Source organism: Halichoerus grypus, chromosome 12 (genome assembly GCF_964656455.1).
Source record: "Halichoerus grypus chromosome 12, mHalGry1.hap1.1, whole genome shotgun sequence".
Lineage (NCBI taxonomy): Eukaryota > Metazoa > Chordata > Mammalia > Carnivora > Phocidae > Halichoerus > Halichoerus grypus.
Genome location: NC_135723.1, coordinates 63,377,302 through 63,391,751, shown reverse-complemented (window position 1 = coordinate 63,391,751; position 14,450 = coordinate 63,377,302). Strand labels below are relative to the sequence as shown.

The following is a 14,450-nucleotide window of genomic DNA, read 5'->3' as shown; positions in this document are numbered from 1 at the left end:
TGTTAGTCATCTTTAGCATTAAGTCAGATTTGGCTCCAGTCAACGAAAATGCCCTGATTCTTGTCAGGAAAACTGCTCCTTCAGCATTTTACATTATGCCTTATAAAATGAATTTGTTTTCTTTTGTTTGCAAATGATGGACATTTTTATCCCCTTATTTTTTTACCATAAAATTATATCATAAGTTGAAAAGTTTTTGGACAGTTCAAAATAACTTGCCCTTCAGACTTGAAGCATCATTATTTTAAGTGCTACCAAACAGGTGTAGTTTTGTCCAAGAAGAATTATGGAAGAAGGGATTTGAGGAGGTAATGAAAGTATGTGATGTATGATGAATGTATATTCCTGCAGTATACTTCTTAATATTCTGATATTCTGACATTCTTTGACATATTTCATGTAGTATTTTAAAAATATATTTCTTAGGTTGCATTCTAAAATATTTGAGTAAAATGCCCAATATCTCAAGTTTCTGAGAAGTATTTATGATATGCTTTGGTGACATTGTATGTGTATCATGGGGGGGGGTATAAGTATATTACCATATAACCCAAAGCAGATATAATTATCATTTTTAAATTTCTTACACTTGTGTCCTCTTTCCTATTGTGTTCTCTGCTGCTCTTTCATCTGTTCTCATCACTGTGATTTCACCCTGGTGCTATTTGGGTATTCACTGCTTATGTATCTGAAAATGAATGGCTGTTGTACAGAAGCAGGAATATCAATTCCTCCAGCTTCTGGTTGTCTTTCAGGCCCTAAGTGATATTATAATCCAATCTATTAGTTGTTAACCTAGCAGAAACCAGCCTACTTTGAAGTGGCTTTGGTACTATTTTCCTATTCATTATCTGAAAGAGGTTATCCTATCCTATTTAAATATGGGTGTTGGGTGGTGGTGGTGGTGGTGTTTTTTTTAATTGAATGTATTATAGGATGTGATTTGCCTGAGGCAGGACATCTTTGTCAGTATGGACACACTGAAATAAAATGTTTAATTTTCTTGGTGAAAATAGTGATGTTTATCTTCTGTTGCTTTCAGTAGTGGGTTAGTTATTAAGTCAAACATATGCTGATTACTGTGCATCTGCCAATTAAGGCAGAGGTAAGAGCAGAATATAGTTGTTAGGAGATGAACTTACTAGTTAAGGTATTTGTAGGGGAGCTATAGAAGTGATATTCCAAAACAGCAACGGTTTCTAAAACTCAACAGGAAAATGGTGTAAGTACTGCTAATCATCATATCCCTGGCATCTAGCGTCTGACACAAAGTAGATACAGGTAAATATTTGTTAAGCAAATTAATGGATTAATGAATGAAGAAAAGGAATGTAGGAATAAGTGCCTATTTGCTTTTCTCATCTATTGAAAAATCGCTGTAAAATAAATATTTAGATAACCATTATTCTGTTGACACCTCTACAGTCCAGTTAAGTTAAAAGAATCACTGTTTGAAAGTTAGTTGCATTGCAGATTATCCTATGCTATTTAAATATGGCTTTTTAAAATTAGGCGTATTGTAGCATCTTTCATTAGTGGAGAAAATTTTAATGTTAGCATTTCTCTTTCCTGTATGTATCTTTCAGTCTTAGGAAAACAGTTTAGCCTTTTTCCGATTTTCTAATTTTGTCTATTATGCAGAGACAGCATAGAATGAGAGACTCAGCTGGTCGTATGCTCTTGGAGCAGAGCTATAAGGTCTAGGGAATTTTCCATAATCATGTCTGTGATGCACATGAAATATGTTAATATTGTTGGTAACATACCCAGAATAATAGCATATAAAGTAAATAAAGGTTACTGGGTACAAACCAGTATAGAACCTTGATTTGAAGTTCTCTTACTGCCCTTTTATACTGTGGAGCTATTATATGCCCTCTAATCTCCTGCCCACCCCCACCGTCTTCTTGTACACATGCTCTAAGAACACTGTGCCTGTGATCAGTTTCGTTTTCTCTGTGATGGGGTAGAAGAAAGAAACAATATTTAACATTAAATTGTTGAGCAACACTAAATCCTGAATAAACCAGCCTAGTAGCTGCCTAAGCCCAGGTGTTGTAATACGTTTGTTTGTTTGTTTGTTTGTTTGTTTGTTTGTTTGTTTGTTTTTAAAAGTAGGCTCCATGCCCAACATGGGTCTTGAACTCATGATCCTGAGATCAAGAGTCTTATGCTGATGGTCTCATACTTTTTAGTAGTTGTCTTAAACTGAAATAAATCTGTTGTAACATTTATGCCAAGAGCAATGAAATTATTTGGGATTATTGGTATTATGTATAGTATGATAAAGGAACAAAGATCTTGAAGCACCTTTTCAAGTTAAATATATTTAAAATATATTTTAATTACCTGCACAAAGGTACACTTGTGGGGAATAATCATGTAACATTTGTTACCTTTCTGCTAAGATTTTTTTAAATGTAAATATAAATGTAAGCTAAATCTTAAGCAGAAAGTTTTTTTGTTGGTTGGTTTTTTTTTTAAGTAGGCTCCATGCCTAGTGTGGAGCCCAGTGCGGGGCTTGAACTCACAACCTGAGATCAAGACCTGACCTGAAATCAGGAGTCGGATGCTTGACCGACTGAGCCACCCAGGCACCCCTTAAGCAGAAAGATCTTATAAGAAAACTCTTTATCACGAAGTTCAAATATTCCCCATTCCACTCTAAGGTTTTATTTTGATTAATGAATTCTGCTAAAAACATTTTTATAACAAGTATATGAAGTAATAATTAATTTTAAAAAGCCAGATGAAAAAATATACGAGAATGAGATAAACTATGTGCATAAACAGGCATGTTTGTAATCATAGAAATGAAAATAATGGAAAATAGGGGCACCTGGGTGGCTCAGTCATTAAGCGTCTGCCTTCAGCTCAGGTCACGAACCCAGGGTCCGGGGATCGAGCCCCGCATCGGGCTCCCTGCTTGCTGGGAAGCCTGCTTCTCCCTGTCCTACTCCCCCTGCTTGTGTTTCCTCTCTCGCTATCTCTCTCTCTGTCAAATAAATAAATAAAATCTTAAAAAAAGAAAAGAAAAGAATGGAAAATAAATTTAAATGTTTACTTGTTTATCTTTAGGTAGTAGAATTCCAAGCCATGTTTATTTTCTTTTTTATATTTTTTCTGTTATTTCTGTGATAACCATGCGTGACTTTTATAATTAGGAGAATTATACTTTTTGATAATATATTACAAATAGAATTTTGTCTTAATCTTTGAGATAGAAACTGTTAATGTGCTTCAAAAAATGTTATATGTATAAATGGTAATTTGATATGATTTGCTTTTTTTTTTTTAAATAATGCCTCAACATTTTTACATCTTAAAATAATATAAGCTTCTGCTTGGTATCAAAAGAACCTGGGGAAAGAGGAATTAAAAATAGTTAATTAACTTCCGTTTATTTTTTAGATGCCTGAATTCCAGAGAAGTTCAGTTCGGATTAAGAACCCTGCAAGAGTAGAAGAAATTATCTGTGGTCTTATTAAGGGTGGAGCTGCCAAACTTCAGGTGAATAATTATCAAGAAGTCTTTATTATTAAGTCTTTATTTTTAATGCTCAGGCGGACTCATCTCATGTTTTGTTCAAATCTGAGTAATACTAAATTCCAAGCTAACTAATGCAAGTGCCTAAGTATTAAACCATTTTAAGAATAATATTCAAATTTGGGGCGCCTGGATGGCTCAGTCAGGTGAGCATCCGACTCTTGATCTCAGCTCAGGCCTTGATCTCAGGGTTGTGATTTCAAGCCCCGCAGTAGACATATGTTTTTTTAATTATGGTAAAAAACACGTAATAATGAATCTATTCTCTTAATAAATGTTTAAGTGTACAGTACAGTGTTGTTAACCCTGTGTGAATTGTTATACAGCAGATTCCTAGAATTTCTTTATCCTGCATGACTGAAACTCTATACCCATAGAAGAGCAACCCCACATTTCCTTCTCCCCCCACCCCCAGCCACTGACAACCACCATTCTATTTTCTGCTTCTATGAGTTTGACTGATTTAAATACCTCACTTAAGTGGAATCATGCAGAATTTGTCCATCTCTAAGTGGCTTATTTCACTAGCATAATGTCCCCTCAAGGTTCATCCATGTTGTAGTATATGACAGGATGTCCTTCTTTGCAATTGAGAGCTTCATATAGTTTAATTGTCTCCACTGCATTTTTGTACATTGACCAGGTGGGTTGAAATTGTGCGACATTTTATCTCTATCAAGAATAGTAGCCCAGTCACCTGCAACTGCAAATTTTTATACCGATTAATCAGATTTTATTTGGTGACAATGCTGGGGCACTTAAGGTATCACTGTGTACTTAAGGTGATTCCCAGGACTTAACTACAAGGCGATACCCTAAGTGCCCCAGCATTGCCACCAAATAAAATCTGGTTAATCAGTACAGGAATTTGCAGTTGGAGGAGATAGGCTGCTGTTCCCAATAGAGAGCTACATTAGAACACAGAATGCAGAGAGAATAACCTGTGGGGGTGGGGGCAGGTCAGGGACTGAGCACAGTCCCATACCTCTAGGAAGGGTGCAGTATGTGTCTGCCCTTAGTGCCTGTATGGTCCATAATGCTTTTCCCCCTTTCTTTACAGATAATAACAGACTTTGATATGACACTGAGTCGATTTTCCTATGAAGGGAAAAGATGCCCAACATGTCATTGTAAGTGTGGCATTCATAAACAAATTCATGAAAGTAATTCTTATTTTAAGATCTTTTCTTACCTATATGATCTATGAGATTGGGTTTTTTTTTTTTTTCTTCTTTTTGGACATTGAAAGTGAGAAAACTTGCCTTTTTCTTCTTATATTTTGAGGATTTGTTTTTTTCACCCATGTTATATAAATGACTATTTTCAAGTGTGGTTTTGGTTGCAAGAGGAATGAAGACTTCTGAAATTTTTCTCCAGATGTGGTCTGTTCATTATCTATTGAAGAAATATTTACATGGATTTTAAACTTTGGATTAACTTAAAGAAACAGCATTTATCAACCACTCTGGTTTTCTAAGAACGTTACTGAATTTTTTTGTTGTTGATAATATAAATTAAGTAAAAGAGTAATTAAATAAATACCAGTTAAAATATGTTGCTAGGATAATACACCTTTTTTGTTTTCCAAACTTGGCAGTGAGTTTTAAAAAAATAATACTCTTCAACCTGACAAAGAAGCAGTGATATAAGGCCTCTCATTTACTGGAGGTGCACGTGGAATTTGAGAATTCATTTTGATACTTTATATTAAAACCACTAGAAATCATACCCTTTGGCCCAGTAATTCTTTGGAGAATTTCTAATGAAGTACTCCCAAATGTAGGAAAAAAGCTTTAGATCCAAAGTTTAGATTTTAAAACAATTAGGTTCTCTAGCAATGCCATATGTACTATAGAACTAAGTCCAAAAGTTGTAATGACCATGCTTGGTGGACTTGGCATTTAAACTTAAAAGAAAAGTCGTAAGTTATTTAAAGTAGTGGTAGCATCAGTCAGAATGTTTCTTTTAATGCTAGTTTGCTTTCACTCTTCAGATGTCATTGACAACAGTAAGCTGGTTACAGATGAATGTCGAAAAAAGGTAAACGCTAACAGTAATCCAGAGTTACTCAAAGTCTTCCTTTTGCCTGAGAATTTCTTCAGGTTCATTCACACAAACAATGGATATAAAGTGCTTCTAACCATACCTAGCACCTAGTAAACACTGAATAAATGTTACTTTTATTGTGTGGGTTATACACTCTCAATATTATTTTAAAGAAAAAATTAACTTTTTAACAAAAACAAAATTTACATAAAAAACTTTTAATTGGTTATCAAAATATTCTGCTATTCTTACATTAGCTGTACATTAAAACAAAAGTACTTTGGTTTTGTGTAGGTTTTGCTCCTTTAAATTGACCAGGAAATTGCCTCAGTTCTCTGCTTGAGTATGTATCTGTCTGTGTCTATGTTAACAACATAGACTCCAAAGATGAATCAAATTTAATACTTTCATATGAGAATGAAAGGGTTTTTTGTAGTAATAATTTGATTATTAGTCGGTTTCACTGAATTGCTGACCTGAAAGTACTTTGTTACATATAAACTAGATCAACAAAGATCTCTTCAGTTGATATATGCATTAGCCAAGTACTCATGATCTAATCTTTAACAGCAGTTTATGGAAACCATTTGTTTGTATTGTTTTGCTTTCTGTAAAACTCAGCAGCTTAATGACAACTCTGTCATCCTCATGATTAAGTTATTCATTTATTTCTAGTTACTGCAACTAAAGGAAAAATATTATGCTATTGAAATTGATCCTGTTCTTACCATAGAAGAGAAGTACCCCTACATGGTAGAATGGTAAGTGTGTATCAGACAATGGGAGGGTTAAAAATATAATAAAATAACTTTGCAGTTACAACTAATGGCTTATTTTTCCCTTTTAGTGTATATAATAGATTCATAAAGTATCCGATGAGCTAGAGCAGTGATGAAATATAACAAAATGAACTATAATTTTCTCATCATTCTAACAGTCTAGAATTTGTTTTGTTCTGTTTTTTTTTTTTTTAAGATGAAGGTCAGTGAAGATAAATTTAAAATCCTGCGCTTAAGCCTTAAATTAAAAACAAGCATTTTTTTTAAAGTATATGGACAAAATGTGGCTGAAAGTGTGAAGAAAAGGAATTGGGATTTAAATTGACTCTGAACTGAGCTAGAGCCAGCAGGTTGACATAGTTGCTGAGAAATGGACCCCTAGCGTTGGCTGCATTAATGGAAATACAGCCTTCCAAGCAGACCACACTGAAAGCATTGTGCTGAGTCCAGAGAGAATGCTGTTATTAAGAGAAAGTTGACAGCTCTGTAGAGTGTGTCAGAGGAATCCACAAAGAAAATCACAGGAACTGGAGCCATCCCACTTGGGGAAGATTTCACAGAATAGGGAAAGCTGCGATTTGAGAAGCAACAACTGTGGTTTTAGAATCTTAAGAGACCAGGAGTGATGTTACTTATCTTCATTATCCTATGACCTAACCTGAATACCTTGCACACTTAATTAATGTGTATGGTACGAAATGTTGAAAAGTTGGACCTGGGCCACATACCTGTGGAAGCAGAACTCGAATCAGACTTGGAAGTTTTAAGAAGACTGATATCAGCGTGATGAAAGAAAGGACTGTCTAGTAATTAGAATTTTCTAGCAATAATATAAGCTTCCCTGGCAGAAAGAGCTCACTAACATGATGGGAGCTGACCCAGAGTGGAGGGTCACTTAGGAGGGTCACAGGGCTTCTGCGTATCAGGTAGAGAGGTTCTAAAGGTCTGTGACTGAGATGTAGTGATTATAGGTGCTTTGATGTAATTATAACAAGGATTTTCTCTCGCGCACTAGGTAGCACCTTCACTACTAAGGTATTTCACGACAATTTAGACTACACACAGGTGAAACAAATGGCTTTGCTCTAATTCTTGTAATCAGAGAAGTGATTATTCCTCCCCAGGTTGGATTCAGCTCTTATCTGTAGACTGAGGAAAGGTTTACACGTCGTATCTTTTCATTATCTTATTAACACATTTAAACTAAGAGGTTTTGGGGAGAACTGGGAAATGCAGTGAGAACATGTTCTATTTTATTTTGAGACATTAGGATATACATTCATTAGTGATGAATTTAAATTTCTAAAATTTAAGTCCAAATTATGATGAATGAAACACTGCATTATCTATTACTGAAGAATGCTTTTTAATGAAGATGATAGTTTTAATTTGCTTTAATTGATATTCTCTTTGTCTTTGTACATAAACTCCAGGTATACTAAATCACATGGTTTGCTTGTTGAACAAGCTTTACCAAAAGCTAAACTTAAAGAAATTGTGGCAGAATCTGATGTTATGCTCAAGTAAGTTTCTTGGGTATGTTTGCTGTTAATTGTCTACAGACTTATATATGTATTCAAGTGTGTGTTTTTATTAAAACAATATATAACTATGTTGCATATAAAAACAAAGCCAAAATATGCCACCTATCACAGAATAGGGTGAGGTAAGGAATTTAGAATTAGAATATTACATCTTGGTATAGGGAATAAGAGCCTTATGAGATTTAAGTTTGTTTTCTCTCTTTCTTTCTTTCTTTCTCTCTTTGTCTCTCTTTCTCTCTTTCTAGAAGTTTATGAAACCAGGACAATTTTGAAATTTTTTAACAGAATACTTTTGAAAAGACATGAAATATAAAAGGAATGTTTATAAATCAAGTTGAAAAAAAAAATTTTTGCTCAAAGTGTATAAAGTTACATGAATCTACTTTCTGAATTCTCAGACTTCCTTGAAAACTATCTCTAGGAAAAGTAACTATGATTTAGCAAATAATAAAAATATTTGTAATACACAAATGATAAGATAAAAATTTTTAAGCTTCTTTTCAATACGGTTTACCACCTCTAACAATTTTCAACTCATTAGGTAAATATGATGATGCCTTTTTTTTTTTTTGATGATGCTACATTTTAAGGTGATCTACCTCTAAGGAGGAAAGCATTAAGTGTCAGAAAGAGTGTGAGGACAGCTAGTAAGTATTTCATTCCTTTGTAGGCAGCTTAGCCTGTAGCCCAGGAAGAGTAGAAAAGGGAGAAACTTAGATTAAGAACATGACCAACAGCTGTTAAACCTTAGGTAGGAGAGATGCCAGATGTGAAGAGAATGCAGCTCAGTTCCTGCCCACCCCCCTCCAGTTTTCTAAGAGGAAGTAGTTGAGCAGGATGACCAGCAGGAGGTGCTCCAGCTCACCCTAAATGGGTTTCCCAGGGTGAAGCTTTTCAAGATGTGGTTAACTATTTGCTGTTAAATGGTGTAGATTGTGAACTGTAGGCTTATATCCATATTTAATTTGAGTCTAAAAGCATCTAATTTGTACTATTAGAATTTATTAACAGGAAGGCAAAGAGTTAACTGTTGTTTGAAAAACTTGTACTACTATTGTCATAGACATCAATCACCACACTCTTGGGCAGTATTCTGAAAAGGGAATACGAATGAGCTATGGAATTAGGTAGAAATGTTTTGCTTTTTTCTTTCTAGGTGAAAAGGAGATATATCTTGCTCTTTAACAATCAGTTCCTACCTCCATCTTTCAGGGAAGGGTATGAGAATTTCTTTGATAAGCTCCAAGAATATGGTATCCCTGTGTTCATATTTTCGGCTGGTATTGGTGATATACTAGAGGAGGTAATCCATCAAGCTGGGGTTTATCACCCAAACATCACTGTAGTGTCCAACTTCATGGATTTTGATGACAATGTAAGTACAGCAAATCATTCTTCATAATTACTTTTAAAATCCGAATATATTTTAATCATATAAATGCAATTGTTTTTTATTTAATGTATATTCATTAAATTAGGTCACTCAATAGGCCTACTATGGGACTTATCAACTCCCAGTGTTATACCTTTCTTAAGCTTTTTTTTTTTTTTTAAGATTTTATTTATTTATTTGACAGAGAGAGAGAGGTCACAAGTAGGCAGACAGGCAGGCAGAGGGAGAGGGAGAAGCAGGCTCCCCGCTGAGCAGGGAGCCTGATGTGGGACTCAATCCCAGGACCCTGGGATCATGATCTGAGCCAAAGGCAGTCGCTTAACCAACTGAGCCACCCAGGTGCCCCCTTTCTTAAATTTTGTATCCCAAGCTACAGACCAATATTAAAATTAGGAAAAGTTCTTTTAACATAATTTAATGCAGCAACTCTGAAGACTCAATATCCATAGGTAGAAAAAAAGAAGTGAATTAGAACTGTCGTTATTTGAACAAACTCTTCTAATCAAAACAGTACATTATGACATACAGAAAATGGGACCTCCAGTTAGGAAACAAATGAAAAGTAAAAATTGGATTTTCAGCTCATTGTGTTTGACATTTAAAGTAGTCTCTAGAAAGTCATTAACTTCTCAGAGCCCTTCTTACCTATCATGAATGTGAAAATAGAACAAACAGAATTTGCAGTTTGAAACCTATTTGTTTCAAAGGATTTATATTTTTATAGGGAGTGCTGAAAGGATTTAAAGGCGAACTAATTCATGTATTTAACAAACATGATGGTGCCTTGAAGAACACAGAATATTTCAATCGACTAAAAGACAATAGCAACATCATTCTGTTGGGAGATTCCCAAGGGGACATAAGAATGGCAGATGGAGTAGCCAATGTTGAACACATCCTGAAAATTGGATATCTAAACGATAGAGTAAGTATATAGATCTGTCATTTAATTTTCTTGTAAGAAAAATAAGGATGGAGCTTAATGGGAGCTTGTTATTAAACGTGTGTGAGAAAGTAGTTAGAGACATTTTGATTGCTCTTTAACCCTATACTCTGGTGTGGTTAAGGGATTTAGGATTCCTATGTGTGCCATCAGTACTGGGGTGGCTTCTCTGGCCTTTCCCCACTAAAAACCTGAAGCACTCCTTAGTCATGAGAGTCAGAAATGTCCCCAATGTTGCCAGGTGTTGCTTGGGCACAGTCTCCCCAGTTGAGAACCCCTGGACTAGAGAGAAATGACTTTAGGAGTAAAGCCACCATGTGGGATGATTTCTATGTCCATGAGTCTTCAAAGTTTGAAAGTATTTCTTCATTTCAAAGGTTTTATGAAGGTAAATTAAATTTGCTACATTTTGCCCAAAAGATTAAACCTAACAATGAGATTCACACTGAAACTATTTGCTTCTTCCTGCACATCCATGTAATTTTTTGTTGTTGTTGATTTAGGTGGATGAGCTTTTAGAAAAGTACATGGACTCTTATGACATTGTTCTAGTAAAAGACGAATCATTGGATGTAGCCAACTCTATCTTACAGAAGATTCTGTAAACAAGCATTCTTCAAGAAGACCTCTCTCCTATGGGTGCAACTGATGCAAGAACTGCTCACCTATTCATCTTGCTGAAAGACTTCTATTTATAATGCGTTCTTGCTCTTGAAGTTTTTTTCTCTCCATCACTGAGGTATTTTTGGACATATTGAATCCAGCAACTGGAAGCTCCTTTTTTTTCCCACCTCTCTCAACACACTCCTCAACTCTATTTTTTAACAGATTGAAAAAGAAAATCGTAAAGCCAAAATTTGAAAAATAAGTCCCTGCATTTCCAGAGTGAATTTTTTAGTGTAATGTTATCATGAGGTTTTTGAGGAAACTTTTTACTCTGGGAAAGTTTGTATAAGTTTAAAAAGAAGTTTTATGAAATGGTGAAATAATGTGCATGATTTTAACTGTTGCCATTTTTGTAATTGGGGTGAATTATGCTGATAATATCACCGTCTCCTGAAATTGTATTATATTTGGTTATTCTGTTCCGTGAAAGTATTTGCCAGAAAATATTGGCACTCAGTGTTGGAAAAAAACCATTTGTATCCACATGTCACTAGTCATTACAAAATGTTCTATATTGAAGCACTGATAATACATATGAAATGAAAAGCCTTTTTAAATTATACTGTCCAGACAATTATTATTCATTTATTCAACTAATACCTGTTAAGCACCTGCTATGTTTTTCCTGTGTGTTTGAGAGAGAGAGGGAAAGAGGGAGAGATAAATCCTAGTGTCATTGTCATAGTGTCTATTCAGATTGAATATTTTTAAACTTACACATTATAAGTTTAAGGATAAAAAGATAGTTGCAGAGGAAATTTAATCAGCCCTTCAGAAAATACTGGGGACTGGGAAAATTTGTTTTCCCTCATTGAAAGTATCAGTAAAAGAGGGTACTTTGTTGTAAGTCTAAGAGTTTCAGAAATAGCCACCGGCAGGGAACAAAGTGTAGCTGGATCTCCTGTTAACTAAAACTGAGTACTGCTAAATTAGGAACTGGCATTCCTCTCTGCAGTCTGACTTCCCATTCCAAATTTCTGCTGCCCCATAATTGGTTTCCACAAGGTTTAGACTTGCCATGGTGATAAATGTGACCCTGACTGTAACCATTTTCACTCCAGAGTCTCCGAGCCACTAATTCCATAAAGCATCTGAGCTGTGACACAGAGCCTGTTCCAGCTGGCTCTGGACATCCAGCGTGGTCGGCAGTCTCTAGTCCAATCTGATGTGGCAGGTAGGCAAGGCATTGCAGTAAAAACCTTTTCCCTGGGGCAGCCCATCCTTATCCTCTACCACTACCTCTGCCTTTTATAATAAACAATGAAACAAACTTTGTAGTGGCCAAAAGTAGACTATTCCCTGCTTAAGTTGGGGATTTCTGATCTAATGGTAGCTTTTTATCCCGTATTGCTATTAGAGTTGGCCATATTGACTGTTTTCCAAAAGACCTTATAATATGCTTCTAAAGAGAAGCATGGTGCATGGTGTAAATGTAAAGAATACTGAAGTTATGACCTCCATTCTAGTCATGGCTCAGCCCTGTACTAAGACTATAGGTCAGGCACCTCCCTTTAAAATGAGGGCCTGGAGGGCATGCAGGTTCTCCAGCCCCTTCCGGCCATGCCCTAACTGGATTACCAAACCAAGGCCCCTGCCTCTTCTACAATCTGCCTGTCACCCTATCACCTCTCACTGCCCGTTTCTACTGATATTTAAAATAATTTGTTTTCAAGTTCAGCTTTCGGAGAAGTTTAGTGTAGCCATTAAGAAATGGGCTATAGAGTCAAACTGTCTGGATTTGAATCCTCTTTCTACCATTTAGTAGCTGTGTGACCAAGACACATTATTTAACCTGTGTCCCAGCTTGCTCATCTGTAAAGTGAAGGTAATGATACATCCTCTAGATGTAACATTGTGAGGATGACATGCGCTCATCAACACCGATGTGTGCTTTTAAGTTTTGTATTTGCATTTAGAATAGCTTAGCACCAGTATTCAATATGGTTAGCTCTTACCCATCCACGAAGCAGTTTGGATGGATGGAGGAGATGGAAATCTCTTTCATAGCCCTAGTGAATATTGGCAGTGTGTAGTCACTACCATGTTCTCTAAAGGGTCTAGCATTAGCTGTTAGGGTTTTTTGGGTTTTGTGGGTTTTTTTTTTTTTTTTTCCAATTTTGAATTTTACTTTAGGAGGTAAAGCAGTTTTGGGTGCTGAGATGAACGATTTTGATGAAACTGAAAAACAAAAACAACTATCAGAGATACTAGTTTGTTCCAGAGTGATTTTACAAGAACTCTGCATTCCATGGTATGTTTAATAGACACCAGAGTTGATTAGGTAGATTATTAAAGGGTTTTGTGGGTTTTTTTTAAGATTTTATTTATTTGTCAGAGAGAGAGCACAAGCAGGGGGAGTGGCAGGCAGAGGGAGAAGCAGGCTCCCAGCTGAGCAGGGAGCCTGATTCGGGACTCAATCCCAGGACCCTGGGATCATGACCTGAGCTGAAAGCAGACGCTTAACTGACTGAGCCACCCACAGGCCCCATTAAAGGTTTTTTTAACCACACTTTAGGTTCAAGGTTTTCTCTTTGGTGTACCCCATGGAGCATCAGGAAGGAAAAGATATGTGGGATCTTGAATAACTAATCCTGGAACTTGTCCAAGGTTACCTCAAGATTCACCAATCCTGCTGTGTTTTATACTTACTCTGGTATTTCAGTACAGGTTTAATAGATAAGATAAAATGTGCCCAAGTTGTAAGGGGCACAGGCCTTCAAGTCAGTCAAACCTGGATCTGAGTCTTAGATTCTCTCTAGGATATTTAGTAAGTTTCTAACTTTTCTAAGCCTTGGTTTCCTCATCTCTAAATTGGGGTATGAACTTGAGGTGAGGATTGAGTAAATGAACAGTTACTTGTCCAACAAATACTGAAGTCCTGGCTGTGGGCTAGGTTCTAGAGAAACAGTAATTAACACATCCCACATGCCTCCTGCCCTCCTGTAGCTTCCATCCTAGCAGATGTGACAGAAATAAGATACTATGAAGAAACCAACACAAATATTTTAGACAAGGCAGCCAGAGAAAGCTCTGAAGAGATAGTATTTCAGCCAAAGCCTGAAGGATAGGGAGCCAGCCATGTGAGGAATCGAGGGAGAAACATTCCAGGGAGAGAGAATGGCAGGTGCAAAGGTCCTGAGTAAGAAAATTGAAGGTGTTCAAAGAACTGAGAACTGGCTTAACAGTGTTATGAGCAAAGGGAAGAACGGAATCATGAATGGGAGGTGAGGGTGCCAGATTACACAGGGCTTTGTAAATCATGAGTTTGGTTTTACTCTCCCTGCAAAGGAGTGCCATGATCACGCTGACATGCAGAAAATGGACTGGTGGGGCAGATCTACCCCAGCGAATCAGTGAGGGGGCTGCTGCAGAAGTCTGCACTAAAAATTACAGTAGGGCTCAGGGAGAAGTGGATCATTTTCACTAGTTTAGATTTAGAAATGACAAGACTTGCTTTTGGGTTAAACATGTGGGGTGAGAGAGGAGGAATGGTTTCGAAGATGTCTGGTTTAAGCAAGTGGAGGTGGGGGAGG

At 36.3% G+C, this 14,450-nt stretch overlaps 1 protein-coding gene across 4 annotated transcripts in view; it reads left to right on the top strand.

The window, feature by feature from the left end:
- The window catches only part of NT5C3A (5'-nucleotidase, cytosolic IIIA), a 49,676-nt gene extending 38,199 nt beyond the window's left edge, over positions 1-11,477 (top strand). For all 4 annotated transcript variants that reach the window (XM_036080702.2, XM_036080705.2, XM_078059431.1 and 1 more), the window contains 8 exons: positions 3,412-3,510; positions 4,607-4,676; positions 5,540-5,586; positions 6,268-6,353; positions 7,805-7,894; positions 9,128-9,290; positions 10,033-10,233; positions 10,755-11,477. In XM_036080702.2, coding sequence (XP_035936595.1) covers positions 3,412-3,510; positions 4,607-4,676; positions 5,540-5,586; positions 6,268-6,353; positions 7,805-7,894; positions 9,128-9,290; positions 10,033-10,233; positions 10,755-10,856 — 858 coding nt within the window. In that variant the 3' untranslated portion in view covers positions 10,857-11,477. The remainder of the gene's footprint in view (positions 1-3,411; positions 3,511-4,606; positions 4,677-5,539; positions 5,587-6,267; positions 6,354-7,804; positions 7,895-9,127; positions 9,291-10,032; positions 10,234-10,754) is intronic.
- Positions 11,478-14,450: the final 2,973 nt, after the last annotated feature.